This window comes from Pseudopodoces humilis, chromosome 20 (assembly GCF_049639895.1).
Source record: "Pseudopodoces humilis isolate 2021_Gansu_Grassland_sample_001 chromosome 20, ASM4963989v1, whole genome shotgun sequence".
Classification (NCBI taxonomy): Eukaryota; Metazoa; Chordata; class Aves; order Passeriformes; family Paridae; genus Pseudopodoces; species Pseudopodoces humilis.
In genome coordinates this window covers 11,645,512-11,662,046 of record NC_142219.1, presented here as the reverse complement: position 1 = coordinate 11,662,046, position 16,535 = coordinate 11,645,512, and the positions used below count along the sequence as shown (strand labels likewise).

General features: G+C 47.8%; 2 protein-coding genes across 2 annotated transcripts; both read left to right on the top strand.

Annotated features, from left to right (window-relative positions):
* The first annotated feature begins 606 nt into the window (after positions 1-606).
* Positions 607-9,543, top strand: DDX51 (DEAD-box helicase 51). The gene is made up of 16 exons (XM_005524482.2): positions 607-635; positions 823-1,193; positions 1,588-1,832; positions 1,936-2,086; positions 2,746-2,891; positions 3,227-3,298; positions 3,481-3,587; positions 4,125-4,233; positions 4,603-4,748; positions 5,425-5,617; positions 6,230-6,345; positions 6,437-6,553; positions 7,470-7,571; positions 7,831-7,894; positions 8,094-8,228; positions 9,032-9,543. The coding sequence occupies exons 1-16, from the start codon at positions 613-615 to the stop codon at positions 9,056-9,058; spliced, it is 2,124 nt and encodes a 707-aa protein (XP_005524539.1). The 5' UTR covers positions 607-612; the 3' UTR covers positions 9,059-9,543.
* A 930-nt stretch (positions 9,544-10,473) lies between these two features.
* On the top strand, positions 10,474-15,749 carry GSTT2B (glutathione S-transferase theta 2B). Its single transcript, XM_005524481.3, has 5 exons — positions 10,474-10,632; positions 13,422-13,509; positions 14,130-14,280; positions 14,795-14,971; positions 15,503-15,749. The coding sequence occupies exons 1-5, from the start codon at positions 10,521-10,523 to the stop codon at positions 15,707-15,709; spliced, it is 735 nt and encodes a 244-aa protein (XP_005524538.1). The 5' UTR covers positions 10,474-10,520; the 3' UTR covers positions 15,710-15,749.
* The last annotated feature ends 786 nt before the right edge of the window (positions 15,750-16,535 follow it).

The following is a 16,535-nucleotide window of genomic DNA, read 5'->3' as shown; positions in this document are numbered from 1 at the left end:
TTGCTGACACTGCCTGCTCCAGGCAGCGGGGATGGCCCTCAGTGCCGTGGAAGCTCTGTAGGGCCGGCAGCACTGTGGGGAGCTTCAGTGCGCTCTGCCAGCCTGTCCCTCACTGGAGCTGTGCCCTGTTGCACACTGGAGCTGTGCTGTGCCAGCCTGTCCCTCACCGGCGCTGTGCTGTCCCTCACTGGCACTGTGTTCTGTCCCTCACTGGAGCTGTGCTGTCCCTCAAGGGCGCTGTGCCCTGTCCCTGGCTGGCGGCGCTGTGCTGTCCCTCACCGGCGCTGTGCTGTCCCTCACTGGCGCTGTGCTCTGTCCCTCACTGGAGCTGTGCTGTCCCTCAGTGATGCTCCGCTGTCCCTCACTGGAGCTGTGCTGTCCCTCAGTGATGCTCCGCTGTCCCTCACTGGAGCTGTGCTGTCCCTCAGTGATGCTCCGCTGTCCCTCACCGGCGCTCCGCTGTCCCGCCCTGAGGCTCCCGGCCTGGGTTCCCGCCTCTCCCCTCAGGGGGTTGCCCCACCCCAGCCGGCAGGGGCCGCAGCCGCCCCGCGCCTTCCGGAGGTTTCCCCGGCGAGGCATGATGACGTCATCCCCGCGCGTGGCGGCGTGGCCATGGCGCTGTTCTGCATCCGCAGGTACCGCGGGCACGGCCCCGCTCCCGCTCCCCGCTCCCCCTCCCTGCTCCTGCTTCCCTCCTGTTCCCCTCCTGCACCCTTCCCCTGCCCCTGTTCCGGCTGCCTCAGCCCCGGGCTGGGCCGGGGTGTCTGCCCGGAGGTCTGTGCGGGCGGTCGTGCCTGAGGAGGTTCGTGTGGGCTGTTCCAGGTACGGCGCGGAGGACGAGCGGGAGGAGGAGGAGGAGGAGGACCGGGCGCGGGTCCTGCTGGAGCGGCTGCAGCAGCAGGCGAGGGCCCGGCAGCTGAAGAAGCAGCGAGAGGCGCAGCCCGAGGGAAGGGAAGGCCCAGGGGGCGAGGGGCTGAGCCCCGGGGGGGAGCCCGGCGAAGGGAAGGGAAAGAGGAAGAGGGACAGTGAGGAGCAGCCCAATGCGCATAGACAGAAGCTAAAGACAAAACAACAGCCCCGCAGCTCATCGGAGGAAAGGGCTGGAACTGAGGAGGCAGCAGATGGCAGCAGCCCCACAAAGAAGAAAGCAAATAGAAGAAAATCGAAAGTGCAGCGAGAGAGGACTGAAGCAGGTAAGGATAAAGTGAGGCTGTAGGATTTCAGTTCACTGTGGTTGACTGTTTCCACAGAAAAACGGACACGAGTTTCCCTTTGAGTACCTTTCCCAGTTTACTTGATTTTCTTTTCATCTCTTTAATACGTTCCAAATTTCTTTTTGTTTTAAGGAAAGGCCCTATATTGCAAACTTTGAGGATCAGTTTAGTGTAAGGGGAGGAGGGAAGCATGTCACATTACCTCAGTCTTGTTGCATCTATACCAACAAAGCAATGTTTGACTTCTGCACTTGGATTTAGGAAAAAAGAGCTTGGAAGTTGTTGCTTAAGTCCTGTGTTGTAATATTGCCACATCCCTTTTCTGTGGTGTGCTCTGATCTGTAGCATTGTATTGCTGTTATCCAAATTCCAGATTCTGAAGAATACATCAAACAACAGGAAAACAAAAACAACTTTAAAAACAAGTCTAATAAAAGGAAGAAGACAGATGAGGAAGCACAAGGAGATGAAACAGGGAAGAAAGAGAGCAGTGAAAAAGCTGAAGGAAATCAAACTACAAAGGAGGAGCTGCCCTTAGTAGCCTCAAGGGAAGAGGCAAATTGTCCACCCTCCAGTATGATGATTCTGGGAGACTACGAGGAAAAGCCAGTGCAGAAGGTAACCAGCTTGACTGAATTTTGATGATGGTTAGGAAAAGAATGCTTCTTACATTCTTCATTTTCCATATGGTATTGCCATACTCTCCCTTCCCTCGCCTCAGGTCCAGCCCTTCTTACCACAGTGGCTTGCTCAACCCAAACGGGTGCAGAAACGCATCAAAGATAATCTGTGTCCAGTCAGAGACGTCCCAGGAATCCACCCCCGGCTGCTGAAAAAGCTGCAAATGAATGGAATAGAGTCCTTTTTTCCAGGTGCCTTGATAGTGCTTTTGTTTCTTTCTAGAGGGGTTTACAGAGTTCCTGCAGTCTGGTGCTGGATATTTTATGTAGGCAGTGAAGTAAAATACAGGATGAAATGTAATGCATGAAAGTGATTGCAGCAGATTTAACCCTCCTTTCTCAAAGTTTTGTCTAGGCTGAGTAAAAGTCTGTTGCCTACTCATAAAGACAGATTGGAGTAATGGCTCAGAGCTGCCCAAAGAGGGAAGTCTTACTTAGGTCCTCACAGTCTTCCTCCTTGTGGAAGCTTGTGTTTTAGCTCCTGATTTTCCACCAGCTCTGCTGCTGATCAGAGCTTTCTGGGAACTCATTCAGCTCATTAAAGCACCAGCAAAATACCCAGAGAAAAAGAAGAAATCTTTTTGTTTTCTGGTATTTTGCCAGTTTTGCAAATAAGTACAATAAATGTTGGCTCTTAAATCGATTAAAGGACAGCTGGATGCAAGGATAAGGATAGAGGGTGACCTTAGTCCCACTGAGCCTGGAGACTTAGGCTGTGTCAGAGGCTTGTCAGGGTTATGTTGGGAAGCCAGCACACATTTTCTAACTTCAAAAATGCTTTTCTATAACATTTTCAGTTATTGGTGAGTTCACTAAGCATACAGTTTGTGTTTATTTCTGGTTTTGCTCAGTCCAGGCAGAGGTGATTCCTGCCATTCTCCAGAGTGCCTCCAATGGCTACCTGATGGGGAGGGGAGGATACCGCCCCAAGGACATCTGTGTCTCAGCACCCACAGGCAGTGGGAAGACCCTGTCTTTTGTCATACCCATTGTACAGGTGAGTTTATCCTCAGGGAAGTGTCTCTGGGGGAAATGCTGGCGTTACTTTTGTTCAAGCAAAGCCTGAACTCAAAAGTAGGTCAAAAAGCCAAGGCATTTGTGGACATAAGGCGTCAGATTTTCAGCTCAGAGCTGTCTGAGGGAGCTTCTGTCAGCATCCCACTCCTTTTCCAGACAGCAGGCACAGCGTGAGGAGTTGGAAGAGTAGAGGGAGAAAAATGGAAACATAAAACTGTGAGAATGTGTCAAGCCCATCTTCTCTTGCTAGATTAGGCTCAAGAACTCTGCTCTCCCCTGTTCTTTCAGGGACTCACTTGGCCTTTATTTTGGCAGGTTCTGTTAGATCGAGTGGTTTGCCACGTACGAGCTCTGGTTGTTCTGCCCACCAAAGAGCTGGCACAGCAGGTATGTGGCTCCTCACCGGCTCTGAGCAGAGCTGGGCTGAGGGACAGGCTGGTGCAGCCAATCCTTTGGCTGTTCTGTGAAGCAGACTGAAGACCTGCCAGTGGGTTTGATGCTGTTCATGCAATGGAAAGTATTTACTGCAGCTGATTCTGTGGCAGCTGACAAAACCCATCTCTTTGCAGGTGAGTAAAGTGTTCAACGTGTACACTGACGGGACAGGTCTGAAGGTCGTTTTGATTACTGGCCAGAAATCTTTTGCAAAGGAGCAGGAGATGCTTGTCCAGAAAAAGTAGGTTAAAAGGTATTTTGACAAGGTTTATAGAGATTGCAAGCTAATTAATCTCATTAAGGTGGGGTCAAGATACAGACTATTGCAGCACGGCACCATGCTATCATGATTTTGGGTAATGGTTTTATATGTTGGACTCTGGTGGTTCTGTCTTTGTCACAGTGCTTGTTACTACCCTCATTTTGTCATTATAATGTTTTCCTAGGTTTTTGGGGCTCTTCACCAGCAAATGCTCAGAATGCAAACGTTTACCTTGTGCCCACGGGTACATGACTGTGTGGGAGTTTGCTGCAATTAAACTTTTTTGAAGAGCAATGAGGAATGACACTTTCTGTTTAAAATAAGACAGCACAGTGGAGACTGGTGTTCAGTGTCCACCACTGCCCCTGCATGCTCTCCAGTGTCAAGTCCATATGTGAATTTTGTTATTCCTCAGTTAATTGAGTGGTAGGAAAACCTTAAGGTCTCCTTCTTAAGGTCTCTGCTACAGGCTTTATTGTGAAGAGAGACTTACTGATGGGCTGCTTGTCCTTTCAGAGTGACAGGCTATTGCAGCCTGGCTGACATTGTCGTGGCAACACCAGGGAGGCTCACGGATCACATTAACCAGACCCCGGGCTTCAGCCTGACACAGCTTCGCTTCCTGGTGAGTCACCTCCACAGCTCTCCCATCTGAGTGCAGTGCCTGCTACAGCAGCAATTCCTACTTGCTTCTTGTGTGGAACATAAATACCTCTCTGCTGGAACTGTTGTGTGGGCCTGTCTGCGCTCCAGATTGTGCAGGGAGCAGTCACAAGATGAGATGTTTGGTTCCAACTCGTGACACCCAAGCATCCACCCACTTCCCCTTCTCTCTTAGGCTCTTGCAAACTTGGAGTAAGGATGGGCAAGGAATGCAATTCTATTGACTAGAAGCTTCCATTATCATATGTTCTGGCTCACTGGTTACAGATACAAAGGAAAATAAAAGCTCCCAGTATTTAACAAGTGGTGGTTTTTATCCTTGTGAATTCAGATTGTGGATGAAGCTGACCGTATGATTGATGACATGCACCAGAACTGTCTGAACCAAATTGTCAAAGCTGCATTCCGAGGAGAAAATGACTCTGGCTCCAACATGCTTTTTCAAAGAACCAAACCAGGGCCTGTAACAGCAGCCAGGTAAGTTGCAGAGTGCATTTCTTTGAACTGATAGTATGGACAGCAGCACCTGGATGTCACTGCCCTGCTCCACTGTACACTGCCACACACACACTCTCAAAGCTTGATTCCTCTGAGAAATGTCTCAGAAGAGAACAGGGCAGTGAACAGGTGATGCCAGAGGATGTCCTTCAGACTAAATATTGTATTCTCCAGGCTTTCCTTATTTAGACTAAAGGAGCATCAAAAGAATGCACAAATACTGCAAATCTGTGATCCATTTGCACAGTAACTATAGTAATGCCTTCTGGTAAAGCTGAGTAATGGATTTGGAGGAAAACTCTTGCAATTAACTATCTGCAGCTGCTGTTTTTGTACAGCAATGGCAGAGATGTCAGAAACTGAGATGCATGGCCAAGGAAGAACATGACTAGAATGAGGACATGGGTAACCAGGGTGCAGGGACTTGAGCAGGAGTAATGAATTTGGGTTGTGCACTTGACTGAGAACGCTCATCAGTTCTGTCTGTGAACTCCACCATAAAACAAGGGTGGAAAAGAACCTACAGGAAGGGCCCAGGGCAGGAAAAGAGCATCAGAGAGCATTCATTGTTTCCATTATATCATGTGAAGGCACTTGGGGTGAAACTCCTTTGCCCCATCCTTAAAGCCCAGTTTCTGTGTGCTGTTTCTTTCAGTTCCTGCTCTCCTCAGATACCCTTACAGAAACTGCTGTTTTCAGCCACACTGACCCAGGACCCAGAGAAATTGCAGCAGCTGGATTTATTCCAGCCTCGTCTCTTCTCATCTGTGTATTCTGAGAAAAATGGAGATGGAACAGAAACTGAACAAGATACTAACAATAAATACACTCTCCCTGAGGGGCTATCGGTATGATGTGAATTCTTTTGAATAAGTTATAATTGAAGATGTGTTTAATTTGGGACTATCTAGTTGTGGTTTCACCCTAAAACAAATATGTCTTTCCTGTGTTTCCATGCAAAAGTGGCTTTGGGAGTATATATGACCCAGAGAGCTGTATCTTTACACATTTGTTTTCTCACTACTTAATGTTCATTTGGTTAAGACTCGATTATTATTTTAATTAACCTCTCTTAATGTGGAATTAAGTTTAGCAGCAATGCAGAGTGGAACTAGGAAGTCATAATAACGTAGTAGCACCTATCAATTGTCCTTATGTCTAACATTCATTTCAAGACATGTATATACAGGCCAGCCTGTAGGCAGGAAGGCAGTGCATGTTGTTACTTTCCCTGGAGCTGTAAGAGCATTAGAACAGCTCAGGTCTCCTGTCTCCATTTGTGTTGTATCCTGCCAGCCTGTTTCTTCTAAAGAGGGTGGCATTATGGCTCTGGTTTTGCTGCTGTTAGTCAGCTATAAAACATGCAAGCCTGTGTAGGTCATGGATGGGTAGTGGGTTTCAGGGAAGATAGTCTTGGCAAGAAGTAATTTCTCTCTGAACTCCTTCCCTGTTCTCTACAGCAATATTACGTGCCTTGTGACCTGAATTCCAAGCCTTTGCTCCTCTTGTATTTCATGCTGAAAATGGAATTCACCCGCGTGTTGTGCTTCACCAACTCCAGGGAAGCCTCTCACAGGTAAACATTAATGAGATCACAGTTGCAGGTTATCTGTCAAGGGATCTTACAGAGGTAGGGGAGTGACAGTTTCTCTCCTGTTTACCTGCAGGTTGTTCCTGCTGGTTCAAGCCTTTGGTGGAGTCACGGTGGCAGAGTTTTCTTCTCGGTTAGCTCCAAATGAGAGAAAGAGAACCATGAAGGAGTTTGAACAAGGAAAAATACAACTGTGAGCATATTAAACTAGTTTCCTGTATGTTTTCCAGGCTGTTTCCAGTGTAAAAAGCTAAGCAGAACTAGGACACAGTTACAGGGGGTCCTCTAAAATGGAGTATGCAGGAGTCTGTTGCAGAATGGGTGTGAGACTTGGACTTGTGTCTTTGAATTGTTTATCCTTCATGTAACTCAGCCTGTTCCAATCTAGCTGCAGTCTGAATTTCTGTGTGGTGTTTCGTAACAAGCAATAAATACAAATGTGTGCCCAAAACACAGAGGTTTGCAAATCTGGAGTTTAATGTTTGTGCTGGGCATCTGGTACTTGCTAGGGCAGAAATGGATGTTGGTGCTGAACCTGTATTTATTGTTAGAGCTTCCTACTGAAGCAATCCCTGCTCAGACTGGCATACAGATCTACTTCTCTCCATGTGTTTGATTTGCATTGTGGTTTTGGTAGCAATATGAGATTGTATCTGTAGAATGTCTCTGAGGAAAAGGTAAATACTTATTTTCTGTGTGTTCTCTATCCAAACCTGGTGTATAAATTCCTCCTTGACTACTGGAATTCCTTATCTCACTATTTGTGTTCAATGCTTATATGGAATGCTCAGATTCCTTAGAGATTTGTGAGCTCCAGTGAGCTGGGAGGCATCTGGCATGCTTGGAGAACCTGGAAACACCCAGTAACTTCTCACGTTCAGCAGAGGGTGACAAGCCTGTAGCGATGCTTGGAGGTCTGTGGGCAGCTAATAAGGCCAGTGGCAATTAGGAGTGACTTGCAGTGTTGCTGCCAGGCTTAGAGGCAGAGGTTGACTGTCCAGTTTGAACAGAGACTAGCCAGAGTTGTGCTGTGTTCACTTGTGTTTCATTTGTGTCTGTAGTGCTTGAGATGTTACCTGAAAATGAACTATGTATACATTTACAAACAGGTTAATCAGCACAGATGCCACAGCCCGAGGAATTGATGTTAAAAGAGTGAATTATGTGATAAACTATGATGCACCACAGTTCATCAGGACCTACATTCACCGGTAAGACAACAGGAACAAAACAAAGATGTCTGAGCTTGGTTTGTTTTGAAATATTTAGCAAAGGTGGCATGCACTTAAAAGGGCTTTTAGCTTTTCATTTTACTTTAATATGCAAATAGTTTTCTAGCTAAAAACTAAGCTGAGCATTGCTTGGAATCAGACTTTCTTAAAACTGGAGAATGTCAACATCAGAATCTTGGAGTTGATGATGGCAGTGACTATGGGCCTAAACTGACTTGAAGCTACTTTCTGTTTTCAGGGTTGGAAGAACAGCTCGTGCAGGAGAAACAGGTGTTGCTTTCAGCTTGGTCCTTAGAATTCAGGTATGTCTTTGGTGTGGGATTCATTTGATAAGGATAATAAGGGGCATAAGGATCATGAACTTCCCACCTTTTCCAGTCAGCTGAGCTTTTTGCTTGGAAACTTCAATTATTTTCTGCCTAAGCAGCATGTTCCCAAATGTGCTCATTTTCTAGCTGATAGGCAGTGGGGTGTCTCATCCCCAGTGTCTGTTTTGTGCAGGAGCGGCGGTTCCTGCAGATGTTGAGGGATGCTGGCATCCAGGATATAAAGAAACACCCAGTGAAGGGCAACTCATTGAAGCCATTGGTGCAGCAATATGAGGGAGCTCTGTGTAAGCTCGAGAAGACGGTCAAGGTAATTGAAATGGGGAAGAAAATAAACTGTACAAGTTGCAGATTGATTTTTTTATTGCAGTTCATGCTTAGCACAAGTATTACTGTCCAGGATCCTTTCCTTTGTCTGAGACAGTACAATTCAGTGTGAAGGCAACATTTGTGGGTGCATCGTTATGAAATACTCAGAAAGGGTGGGGAGGGGAGAAAGAGATTTTCTGTCAAAGTTGGGCAGCGTTCCTGGAGGGGTTTAAAAGATGTGCTGGTGTTGCACTTGGGGATGTGATTTAGTGGTAGGTTTGGCAGTAAATGGTTGGATTCAATGATCTTAAGGGTCTTTTTCAACCAAAACAATTCTGATTTTTGGTGGGGTTTTTTCTATTCTGCCCTTCTCTTTACTACCTCTGTAGCTGGGGTATTGACAGCTACCCAGAGGACTCCAAGCAAAATGCAGAGATTAAACCTTTTGTCATTACAGAGTTTAAGACTTTATGTACAGATATCTTCAGGCCCTTTTTTGTACAGCAGTGTGAAGTTGAGAGCTTTGAGACAAAAGCAGGGTAGCATTTACCTTGCCAGATGGGTGGACTAGGGATCCTTAATAGACTTTGTGCTGCATGAATTGGGCAAGTGTTCTGCTCTCTAATCTGAGAACTTAGAAATACCTGGCCCTGAAAAATGATGATTTTGAGTTGTAGACTAGGAATATTTGAGAACTGGGACAGAAAGGATTATTAAATTGTCCTATTCCTCCCTGAAGTCCCTTCTGTGTGACTCTGAGACAGGGGCATCTTCAGTCACCTTCTCAACTTTAATTTTGAACAGAACGAGCGAGCACAGAGACGAGCCTGAATGAATGGAAGCTGAGATGGCTGAAGCTGCTGCGTGGGACAGGCCATGGACTGCTCCCCAACACAGCAACACTGAGTCATGGTCCCTCAATGGTTCCTCAACCTTATCATATCTGAAGTCAGCTATTACAGGCCTTTTTCCTCTTTTGAGGACACTGTGGACAGAGTTCAGTTACTGGTTTAAAAGAGAAAAAAAAAAAAAGAGATGACTTTTGAGATACAGGTTGTCTTGAAGAGGACTTTGCATTGTATCCTGCTGGCATATGGAGAATTACCACCAGCTCTTGAGCATAGCCTGATGGAAGTGCTGTCCTTCAGTGGTGAGGGCTGGGCCCTCACTGCTGTGCTGGGACAATGGTTCTGTCTGTCTGCAAATGCATAAACACCTGTGTAGTGCCTGTAGCAGAAATGTGTTTGAAGAGCTGCTCTAGGCTGCAGTGACTCCAACTTTTAAGTAAATATTAAATAATATATATATTTTTAAAACAGTGTCTAATAAAGATTCTTGGGCTCAGGAATTGGACCTGACGATCCTTGTGGGTCCCTTCCAACTCAGGATATTTTATAATTAGGGATGGAGATATTAAGAGGACTTTTCACTGTTACAGGCTTGTGCCTTGTCCTTTTCTTGCCAATGTTGTTTCCCTCCAATGTTCTGTGCTAGAGGTAACAGCAGGTATTATTAAGTGTAGATTGATGTTAATGCAGACTGAAATGTCTGATGTCTAATATGAGTATCCTGGAGCCAGCTTGTGTCACTTCAAGTCCCAAGTCTGTATTTGACACATGCCATGGCAATTTTAGCTGCAGAGCTGCCATGTAGCTGTGGCCTGCAACTATTCTCCAAGGGTTGCTTTTCCTCCAGCAGGAATGGCTCCAGCTCTGGCTTACTTTTTTGAAAAGCAAAATAAATGTACACATTGGTATTAGCAATAAATGCACACATTGGCATTAGCAATAAGTGATTGAAAGCTGGGAATCTTGAAGGGATGGGTTTTGGAAATGGTGGTTGAATGTTGTGAAGATAGGAGCAAGGTTGTTTCATAGCAATGAAGCAGTGTGTGTTCTCCTGCTGTGAATTCTTGTTCTCAAGTTGTTTTTCCGTAGCATATGTGTCTGGGCTGGTGCTGGAGTCACAGGAATGGAAAGTCCTCTTGTACAAGAGCTGTGATCTCCCACGGGCAAAGCCAGCATCTGCCTCTCGCGTCCCCTCAGCCGAGCTTTGGCTTCTTTATCGTTAAGGGGAGTTATCGGGACAAGCCGATAAGCCAGCAGATGGAAGGTGGCAGAGCCCAGTGCAGACTTTGCCCGGGTGGCACCAGCCCTGTCCTGTGTCAGGCACGGCCCCGGGGGGAGCCCCGGGCTCTGTCGCTCCGCCCCGGCTGGGGCGGGACCGGTGCTGGCGGGACCGGCCGGGACGGGATTTAACAGGAACAGGCGGCGGTGGCAGCAGCAGCGACACGATGGGGCTGGAGCTGTACCTGGACCTGCTCTCGCAGCCCTGCCGGGCGCTCTACATCTTCGCCCGGGCCAACAACATCCCCTTCGAGTTCAAGCGGGTGCAGCTGAGTAAAGGTGAGCGGGGGCGGCGGGGGATCCCCCGTGTCCCAGGCAGCCCCAGGCTCTGCGGGTGTCCCGCTGCTCCCCTCCCTCCGCCGCTCCCGGGACGTGCTCGGCTCCAGCCCGCGGGTGGCACCGTCCCCATCGGTGCCAGATGCTCAGAGAGGGTGGGGTGGCCCTCCTGCTGCTCCTGTGCTGGTGCCTACACAGAAACGATACCCAATTCTCCAATGCAATCCTGTATTTTAAGTACTGATTTCAGTGCCTGTGCTCCTCTGCAGCAAACGGGACTCTGCCAAGGCGTGTGATATCTTTGAGATCGGCCCCACCCCAGAAGAAAATGGGTCTCTGAAAAACAGATGCTTTTCTGAGAAGCGCTCAGGATGTGCCAGGTCTGAGGCATTCCCCATTTCTATGGGAAACAAAAAGCTGCAGAGATGGGGCATTTCTGTATGGGCAAGGCCAGCTGAGGTGTGTGGTTCTTGTTCAGTAATTCACCTTAGAAAAATCTGTGCTCTGGTAAGCAGCAGCAGTTGCTGCAGAGCAGCCCTTCCCCTCTTGGCAGAGGTTAACACCCCCTTGGGAGGCTCGTCAGGCACCAGTTTGCCGAGCTATCCCCATGTGTAGGTAGGGCAGGGCAGGGCTAGGGAACCTCTGGGGGTTCTACTGGGTCAAGTGGTTTGTGGTCAGGTTATTTTGAGAGGGTTGAGTACCAGCTCGTGAAGGCTGTGGAGCAAGACAATGCAGCTGCCAGTATTCAGAACACTGAGAAATGAAGGGAGGTGGTTTAGTTGGGTTAAAACCAACTGATAACTGTTAGGAGCCTGTCCAAAGGTGCGTTTTCACCAAAGGAGGTTCAAAGATCTGTATTATCTATCTTTGTAATTGAAGGTGGTGAAACCTATCCTTCGGCCTTTCCAGGTGTCTGATGGATTTGAAATTAAGGTTAGGCATAAAAAGGCCTCAGTAAGTAATGCTTAAAAACAGTGAAAGATGAGAAGGCTCCTGGAGCTGAAATTGATAAAGGAACAAAAGAGGCTCCAACTTAAGACAAACCTCAGATGTGTTGTGGTTGAGTCTTTGGGTGTTCCCCTGCACCTGAGCTGTACGTTGGTTGTACCTTACTGTGGCTTTCCTCCCACTTGTCTCATAGCAAAAATATTTGCAATTGTTTGTAGCTGGGGGCTGGCTCATCTTGTGTCCTTCCCCTTCTTTCACAATAAATTAACTGTTGTGGTGGGACACTGGAGCAAAGGAGAGGAGACTGGCAGGCAAGGAATGAGAGCACCAAAGAAAATGGAACTGAAATGCCAGGATAAGGGAAATGAGAGGAAGGAAAGGGAACTAAATCACAGATTCCAAATGCTCTCTGCCCCTTGCCAACAGTGCCTGCTTTTGGCCTGTGAATTTATGATGGGTGGTTTGGGTGCATCTCATCCCATTCCTGCAGAGCCTGCACCTCCCATGCCATGGAGAAGCTCTGCAGGTACCTGCACTGGCTACCACAGTGGGGGAGGCTTCTCTGCACTGGTACCTGTCACTGCATTCTAAGGGTTCCTCACTGCACTGGAACCTGTCACTGCATTCTAAGGGTTCCTCACTGCACTGGAACCTGTCACTGCATTCTAAGGGTTCCTCACTGCACTGGAACCTGTCACTGCATGGTTTATAAGGACAAGCTGAGGGAACTGATACTCAGAATTGAGCTGGTGGATTAAATGTGATGCCCCAGAAAAGCTCTCAGCTCCCACTGGGGCAGGTGTCAATGAAAGAGGTTGAAAGTGAGAATGGACAGGGATCACATGACATTCAAAGGACACCTGAAGACCTGGAATCTGCATGCTTTGTCTTTTTGAGGGGGGTAGGGGAGATGGGCTGTGAGCCAAGTGACAGGAATAGTCACAAATCAGGTTTGCCAAGTACCAGAAAAGCTAGATTTGCTTCCAGAGCATCTCCTCTGGCACACAGATTCTGGGATGGCTCACAGCAGGACGTGGCACAAGGTTAATTACACATTAGAGAGGTTTGAATACCCAGGCAGCCACATGTGACAGAAGTGAGTGGGTGGAAAAGGCTGTCACAAACAAGACACATAAAACAAGGCTTCTGGGGCTGGTTTCAGACAGAATGGAGTAGAACGAGACCTCAGATGAACAAAGCACCTTCTCCTGTCAGGTTCACTCTGCCTGCCTTTTGGGGAGGACCTACAAGATAGATTAAAAGCAACTCCAAATCCATATTTGCTCTTACAGAAGATATGTAAAATGCACAGGAACTAATTGAAAGATCTGTAATGAAGTACCCATGGCTTTATATAGAATCACAGGAATTTATTTTCATCTGTGGACTTTAGAAAGCATAGTTCAATATAAATTACATTATCTTCCAGAAAAATGTATCTGCTTTCTCACTGTCCTCCCTTCCTTGGAGGAAAGGATAGTGAAATATCTTTCCTCCAAGGTGCTTGTTGCTCCCTCTGGGTTTGGACAGGACAGCTACCTCCAGGCACAAACTTGGAGCCCCAAGCTGTCAAGTGCTGTTGGTATGAAAGGACTCTTAACCATTCTGCCCGTGGTCTCAAGGTGGGTCTGGTATGCAGGCAATAAGCAAGCAAGCTGATACCACAGGGCTAGTCCCCTGCTCACCCTGCAGCACTTATTCATTGCTTATAAACTTGACACAAGGCTTGATTTTACAATCAAAAACAAGAACTTGAAGCCAGACAGTCCCCACAAACTCCTCAGGCGTTTACAAACAGGTCCTGAGTATCCCTGCCAAGTAAAAGTTCTCATTTCCCTCCTCAGGGCAGCACAAGACGGAGGAGTTCCAGAAGGTGAATGTCCTGATGAAGGTGCCTGCACTAAGGGATGGTTCTTTCACCTTAGCAGAGAGGTGAGGCTCAACTAAGCTCAATCCTCTACTCTATTGTTTATCCCAGTGTTTGGATTCTGCCAGTGTACTGCTGGGATTCCAGTCCAGGCAGGTTTTTGTTTTCCTATCCTATGTTTCACTTGTACATAACAAACCTGTCTTTCAAGAGAAGCTGTCTTATGTAAGCAATTTGAACAGCATTAATAGTAGAAAAAGCTGCTGCTTGGACCTACTTTGCTACTTTGTAGGCAGTGTTTCTGAGCTTAAATACCTGTCCACCTGTCCTGCTCTCTGCCTGCAGCTGGAGGCTGTAGGTCAGTGCAGGAAATCTGACATAAAGCACCCACTGCTGGATGGCCAGGCAAGGTGACGCTCAGATTTGATATAAACTCATTGTGCAGCCTCTATTTGCTCAAAGCTGTACTGGCAGACCACACCTGTCTTGCTGGGCAGTTACCTCATATCAGAGACTGCAGTCCACAAGCAGCAGCACAAACTCTCTCCTGGGCTGTGCCCTGCTGCACTTCTACCTGCCTCCCAGCAGGTTTGTCCAGCAGTGCAAAACTTGGTGGGGAAAAGAAAGGATGAAGTGCTTTAATCTCAGATGATCAGCTCATCGGTCTGTCTTGCTCTCTGGGCAGCATTGCAATCCTCCTGTACCTGGTCCGGAAATTCAAGACTCCTGATCACTGGTACCCATCTGACCTGCAAAAAAGGGCTAGGGTTGATGAGTACCTGTCCTGGCAGCATGCCAACATCCGTGCGAAGGCAAGCAAGTTGTTCATAACCAAGGTAAAACCATTATACATCAAAAATGAAGTGCTAAGGACTGCAAGTGAAATGTTCTGCCTGTATGCAGGGCTTTGCTCAGCAAATGTACAAGCCAAGTTAGAGGAACAAAACTGACTTGGCTGCTGAAGTGGCCCGGATCCTTCATGCTGCAACCAAAGGTCCAGAGCAAATGCATCCTGGGTGAGCAGCTCCCCCCAGCCACAGCTCAGTGCTGGCTGCCCAGCTCATGGAAAGAAAACAATCTCCCTCTGGAAAACAACACAGATGCTGGCAGATGATACGGTCTTCCCTTGAGAGGAGACTCTTGTGGGTGAATTTTCAGATTTCTAGGCAGCAGACAAGGAGAGGCAGGAAGTAATGACTGACATTAACATTAACCTGGCAAGGTTCATGAGCAGTTCTGGTTGTTCTCATGCGTAGCTGGTGAGGGATCCTCAGAGAGTGGCAGTGAGAGTGTGATGACTAGATTTGGAAGGAAACACATAAAAAGCAGCTTGTTTCTTCTCCCTGCCAGGCACTGCTGCCTCTCCTCACAGGCCAGCCACTTCCTCCAGAGAAACTGGAGTCTGCTACTGAGGAGCTGAACGTTGCCCTGAAGCAGTTTGAGGAGAAGTTCTTGCAGGACAAGCCCTTCATCGCAGGCAGTGAGGTCTCCCTGGCAGACCTCGTAGCACTGGTGGAGCTCATGCAGGTGAGCATCAACCCCAGCACTGCTGGACATGTGAGTCTGGCTGTGGGCAGGCCAGGCCAAGGGGAGGCTGCTGCACCCCCACTCTGTAATGGCAGATCTTCCCTGGGGTTAAGTCTTGTTCGTTTTTGACTTTGACCACCATTGAGTTTCCCGGGGAAAAACTACTTTGATGAAACAGTTCTTTCTATAGAAATATGGACAGAATTCATCAGGAAAGAAAGATAAGTTACAAACTAGGCAGGAAAGCACAGATATTTGGAAGAGCTGTGTTGCTGTGCACAGACTTCCATGTTCTGCATTGGATCATTCTTGGGTTAGCCATGGCTGAGCTCTTTGCTGCATGTCCCAAGGGACAGCAGCTGCTGAGGATGTCACCACTTGCCCCCATTACCCAAGAGCCAGAGATGAGCTCCACCTAACGTCACAACTGTCTGCTGCCCTGAGCCAGAAGCATATCCATGTGTCATTTGGTCCCATCCCTGGCAAATGCCTTGTTTGCCTCAGCCCTGGGTGTTCTCTCTGTCTCTGCAGCCTGTGTGTGCTGGTTATGACCTGTTTGAGGAGAGGCCGAAGTTAACGGAGTGGCGCAGGCGGGTGGAAGAAGCCGTGGGGAAGCAGCTCTTCCAGGAAGCCCACAAAGAGATCATGAACATTAAGAATTTGACTGCTGATCAGTTTGCACCTGAGCTGATGGAGAGTTTCAAACAGCATCTCCTAAAGCAGTACAGCCTGAATTAGAGGGTTATGCTCTAATAAAATGGATTATTTTCTGAAGGCTCATTGTAGTCTTTCAGCATTTCTTCTGAAAATTGTACAGAAACACCATTCCACAAAATGCACTTCCCTTCACTCACAGCCTTTCTGCAACTTAGAAGGGAAGAAAAACACATCTTAGACTGCCATGAGCTGCTTTTCCCTCTTGCTCACTGCAGCATGGGAACTGTAGCCTGTAGACAAATATAAATATATATAAACTGTAGCCTGTAGGCTTTTCTTTCATGCACCAGCACCACTGGATCTGTTTCAGGGCTGAGCTGATTCAGTCTGTGTGGGAACAGCGGCAGTCAGAGCTGCCCTCCCATCTCTGTTCTGAGTTTTCCAGGCCAGAGCAAAGGTTTCCTGAGGATATGGCAGAACAGGTGTGTCTTAAACAAGGAAGAACCATTGTAGCAGATGGTTTTCAATTTGTCAAGTGAAAACAGTCTGCTGGAAGATTTTTGCTCTTTAGGAAAGAGACAGGTCAGGAGCCAGCCCCTGATGGGAACCCTGCTAAGGCCCTTAGAACACCTGACCACTAGATGCTGCTGCATCACCTGTGAGAGCGAAGGGACACAGTGCCCAGGAGCTGGGAGCTGTGCTGGTGCCCAAAGGATGCCTCCAGCTTCTGGCAAGGACAGTCAATAAAGTTCCTCACCCAGAGACATGCTACACTCTACAAAGAACATCCTGCACAGTGGAAAAAAGCTGCTTTTCTTGGTCAAGCTGCTGCCAACCACACGGTCCCCCCAGCAAACCACATCAGTGCTCTGTGCCTCTCCCAGAGTGGTTTCTCAGCACAAAAGAA